This window comes from Helianthus annuus, chromosome 15 (genome assembly GCF_002127325.2).
Source record: "Helianthus annuus cultivar XRQ/B chromosome 15, HanXRQr2.0-SUNRISE, whole genome shotgun sequence".
NCBI classification, from domain to species: domain Eukaryota; kingdom Viridiplantae; phylum Streptophyta; class Magnoliopsida; order Asterales; family Asteraceae; genus Helianthus; species Helianthus annuus.
This window is the reverse complement of record NC_035447.2, coordinates 143,437,709-143,441,882: the sequence shown is the minus strand read 5'-3', so window position 1 is coordinate 143,441,882 and position 4,174 is coordinate 143,437,709. Positions and strand designations below refer to the sequence as shown.

Genomic DNA, 4,174 nt, shown 5'->3' with positions numbered 1-4,174 from the left:
GGTCCAGTGAGTTTTGATATGCCATATGGGCCTGGTATGAGGATAATCTGCTGGAGTGGGAGTCTAGGGGTGTGAGGGGTAAGGGGTAAGAGCTTAGGGGTACATTCCACTAATTATATGGGGTAGGAAGAGGTTGTGTAGTACTTTTCCACCTTGAGGGGATTTTGTGAATTCCTGTCTCGGCCTCGACCACCACACCATCCATGATCACATCCCCTAGTCCAACTAGGGTCATAGGTTGAGTAGTTATATTAGCGGGTTGGGTCAGAGGGTATGTAGTTAGAGGTAGGTTTTGGTTTTGAAAGTTTGTGGACTTAGTTGGGTTTTGAGTACTAACCATAACAAATTGATTAGGGTTGTGTCAAGCCGCATGCCTCTATTGGTCCCTTTGAAGCATAGTTCTAGCCTCATCCCTAGTTGGCGAGTTTTGATTAATAATAGCAGATACAACATCATATTCAGAGGGAAGTCGTCTAACAGGCTGTAACACTCATCTTGCCTCACTTACTGGAAAAACCGACATCTCCAAATTGATCGACAACCTCTTTGAGTTTGTAACATTAGTTGTCTAATGACGAGCATGCACTAAGTGTTAAATTCGTGAACTCATAATGTCGGTGCACGAGGCCTTTTGTTATTGAGGAAAATGTTTTCCAGATTGACCCATATCATCCTTGTTGTACCTTCAGTTTCCAGGACACGAACTAGTATGTCGTCTGCCAAAGTCGCATAGATCCATTGGAGGATGAGTGCATCAATCTCTGTCCACACGCCGTAGCTTTCATCAGGTTCTGTGGGAGGGTCTATTCCATCGACATGATCCAGAACTTTGTAGGCTTTAGCATGCAACTTGAACAATTTTACCCATGAAGAATAGGTAACTTTGATGCCATCAATGGTTCAAACCTTGTTTTGAATGTTTGTAACAGTGTAGGCTGGATGTAAAGAAGAGGATTTGGGATCTACTGTCGTGGCAAATTTTTCGCCTATGATCTGATGTAAAGAAAAGAACAAAAAACACATAAGAACAAGTGGGGCGACTAGGGTTCAGAGAGCTAAGGCTTTAATACCATAAAAGTCAATATGGTATAATATGTTCTATGATTCATTGATTCAGTAAAATCCATTTTAATAGGGAGAGTTGATGTACAGAGATAAGGAAATAACCAATTGTTATCAATCTACCGAAAATACATGATATCATGTATCTATACTTTCTATAAAAGGAGAAAACATGATGATATAAGAAAAGCTGATGTGGCATCCATAGAAGCTGTCCAACAATGCCTTTCTTATGTTATTATTGCATCATAAGTCTTAATATTTAAAATCACTTTAAAATTCATTTAAACCTCTGCCAAGAAAACATCTGCCCATATCCATCTATACTTTAATACCCAGCAGAGGTTGAAGGTTTATATAATGCCATTATATCAACAGAGGTTAATTGTCGGCAACATGGGAATAAGTAATTTGCAATTAATGCATGTCACTCACACACTTCTGTCAATCATCTTCTTATATAAGGATTTTCTTCTCATTTCCCTCCTTATATTTGATCACACTCTCATCTTCTCCGATTTCGGATTTTAAAATTTGAATTCAATCCGAATTCCGAATTAGAAGCATGTCAACATCAGTTGAGAGTAACAATCTTAGTTTTGTTAATGATTTGAATCCTGGAAAAGTATGTGGCACATGAAAGCGAGGATTATTCGAAAATGGAATCAAGGTTATAAAATGGATCTCATCTTCATTGATGAAAAGGTAATTTGTATTTGTGTTTTTCCGTTCTATCAGAGACTGTTGGTTTGTATGCTAAAAAATACTTTGTTTAAATGTTCTTCAGGGTGCTAAGATTCAAGGAGGTATTAAAAGTCATTTGATACCTGTTTTTTATGGACAAATTCAAGAAGATGTTGTTATTCTGTCGAAATTTGGTGTTGGTGAAAATAAAGATTTATATAAAGTTGTAGTACATGACTATAAAATCAACTTTTATCGATGCACAAATGTTACACCTGTGAGAGATTGGCAAGGTGTTGAGTATGGTTTCAACTTCAGAGCTTATCAAGATATTCTTCAAGGAGAGGCGTTAAAATCTTTGAGTGTTGGTAGTGTATATTTTTGTAATCATATCTTCTCTGTATAAAATTAGAAATTTTTAATTATTCTGTTGTATAATGTGATGATATAGATGTTGCTGGATCTGTTGCTTGGTGTGGAGATCTTGAATTCTTTGGTCGACCTCCAAAAGAAACTAAGAAGATTACTTTCGATATTCAAGACTTGGTAAGTGGTCGTTTACATATTCAGTCATGTACAAATCATTGCTTGTAGTTACTGTGGAATGATGTTAATAAATGAGATCAAGAATGTGGGTATTTAATGTGGAATCATGGTAATGGTAATAAATGAGATCAATAGTATTTGTATCTAAGGTGGAATCATGGTAATAAATGAGATCAACAATTTATTCTTCAAGTGAATATGATAGTTAATTTGTGGCTCATTTACTACTTTAATAAATGTCATAAATTTCATTTGATTTTATGTTGTTATTCATTCAATTTAGTTTTGATTTTGTAGATTGTAAAAAACGGTCATAAATTAGTGTTTAGTTTATGGTCATCCAAATATTGTTTTCATGTAGGGGTACGGTTTTACGATGTACTGTGTGGAATGATTATGTTCTGCAGTTTAACGAGTTCATCTCTAAAACCCCAGCTCATGAGCATGTGATGGTTGTTATACAGCATGGAAAGTGTAAGGAATGGAAAGGTAATTTTTGTTACTTTCTGCAAATCATAATTATACTCTTTATTTCTGCCAATATAATAACAGGTTGACTAAATATTTATATACTTTTGCATATAGGTCAATTTACAGTTCAAAGTGATAAGTTTGCAACACGAATGTTTCTGAATGAAGAAATCGATGAAGTTAATCAACTAAGGAGGAGGTAATTTGTCAACATATTTTGTACTGTATATAGATGTTGAAGTCAAATACTTCGTTTCATGTTATCTGTATACTAATTCTAATCATTTGTGGTATCGAATAGTCTTATACTGAAACATGGACAAGGGAGTGGTTCTACTTCTCAAACAATACTATCGTCTCAGACTATTTTTCCATTGCATAAAGAATTTGTAACAGATGGTGTGAAGAAACATGTTGATGAGATTAGTGAGATAGAAAAGGTTTCACGGCTTTTTATATAGTTTGGTTATTTGTTTGGTTTATCACCTACATGTTTGTCAAACTATGCATTACAAGTGGATATATTGTTTTTACAGGAAATGTCTTGTGTTGTGGTTGCGACGATAAAGATTGTGCAAGAAGAGTATGGTTGGTTTTATCATGCCTGTCGTAAGTGTTTCAAGAAGGTCATATCTAAAAGTGAATACTTACAGAATGTTGAAAATGTTTCGGATGATATTCTTCAAATGCCTGCGACTTCTTTGGTTTGTCCCAAATGTAGTAGTGAATGTACATCCATCACCACAAAGTAAGAAATGATGATTACTTAACATTTTATTTATATAAATAACAGTTTAAGACTGATATTTCAATACAATTTGGGAGCTTATTTAGGCATTTATATATATTTCAGGTTCAAGGTGCAAGTCCGGGTGCAAGATGAGACTGGTAGTGTTTCTTTTGTTATGTTTGATAGAGATGTTCAGAAGATTCTTGGATTAGCTGCAAGTGATATAGGAGAAAGGCAGCTGAAGGCGAATGATACTGAATCTTTCCCGCATGAAATATCTCGATTGGTTGATAAGAAGGTCGCTTTTAAGATTGATGTTTCAGAATTCAATCTTAAAAATGACTATCATGTGTATACTGTGCAAAAAAACATGTGATGATTCAGTAATAATTGCTGAGTTGGTTGGTGGAGATGGTAATGGTGATGAAAATGCTGATGAGGTACTATATAAAATTACTTTTTCAATCTATTTATTTTTGTTTTGAGGTTCAAAAACTGGATTCAACACTTTTTATATATAATATCATATATTACGATCCTTTAGGTTACTGATATACGTTAAATTATACATGTTTTTATTCCCCAAAACACTTCAGTTTTAAGCAATTTTGACCGAAACCGCGACGTTTAAGTACCAAATCCGGTACTCTTATATTTTCAGGTCTTAAACGAAGTACAAAA

The 4,174-nt window shown here is 34.6% G+C and overlaps 1 protein-coding gene across 1 annotated transcript; it reads left to right on the top strand.

Annotated features, from left to right (window-relative positions):
• The first annotated feature begins 1,740 nt into the window (after positions 1-1,740).
• On the top strand, positions 1,741-3,869 carry LOC110914325 (replication protein A 70 kDa DNA-binding subunit A-like). Its single transcript, XM_022159126.1, has 9 exons — positions 1,741-1,767; positions 1,850-2,114; positions 2,198-2,292; positions 2,590-2,592; positions 2,700-2,781; positions 2,878-2,962; positions 3,065-3,203; positions 3,300-3,511; positions 3,617-3,869. The coding sequence occupies exons 1-9, from the start codon at positions 1,741-1,743 to the stop codon at positions 3,867-3,869; spliced, it is 1,161 nt and encodes a 386-aa protein (XP_022014818.1).
• Positions 3,870-4,174: the final 305 nt, after the last annotated feature.

Excerpts from the sequence above, each read along its gene's own strand:
- LOC110914325 (XM_022159126.1), top strand. The coding sequence starts at position 1,741 with ATGGATCTCATCTTCATTGATGAAAAG. Across the intron at positions 2,782-2,877 it reads AAAGTGTAAGGAATGGAAAG|GTCAATTTACAGTTCAAAGT; the intron begins GTAATTTTTGTT and ends TTTTGCATATAG. Across the intron at positions 3,204-3,299 it reads AGATTAGTGAGATAGAAAAG|GAAATGTCTTGTGTTGTGGT; the intron begins GTTTCACGGCTT and ends TTGTTTTTACAG.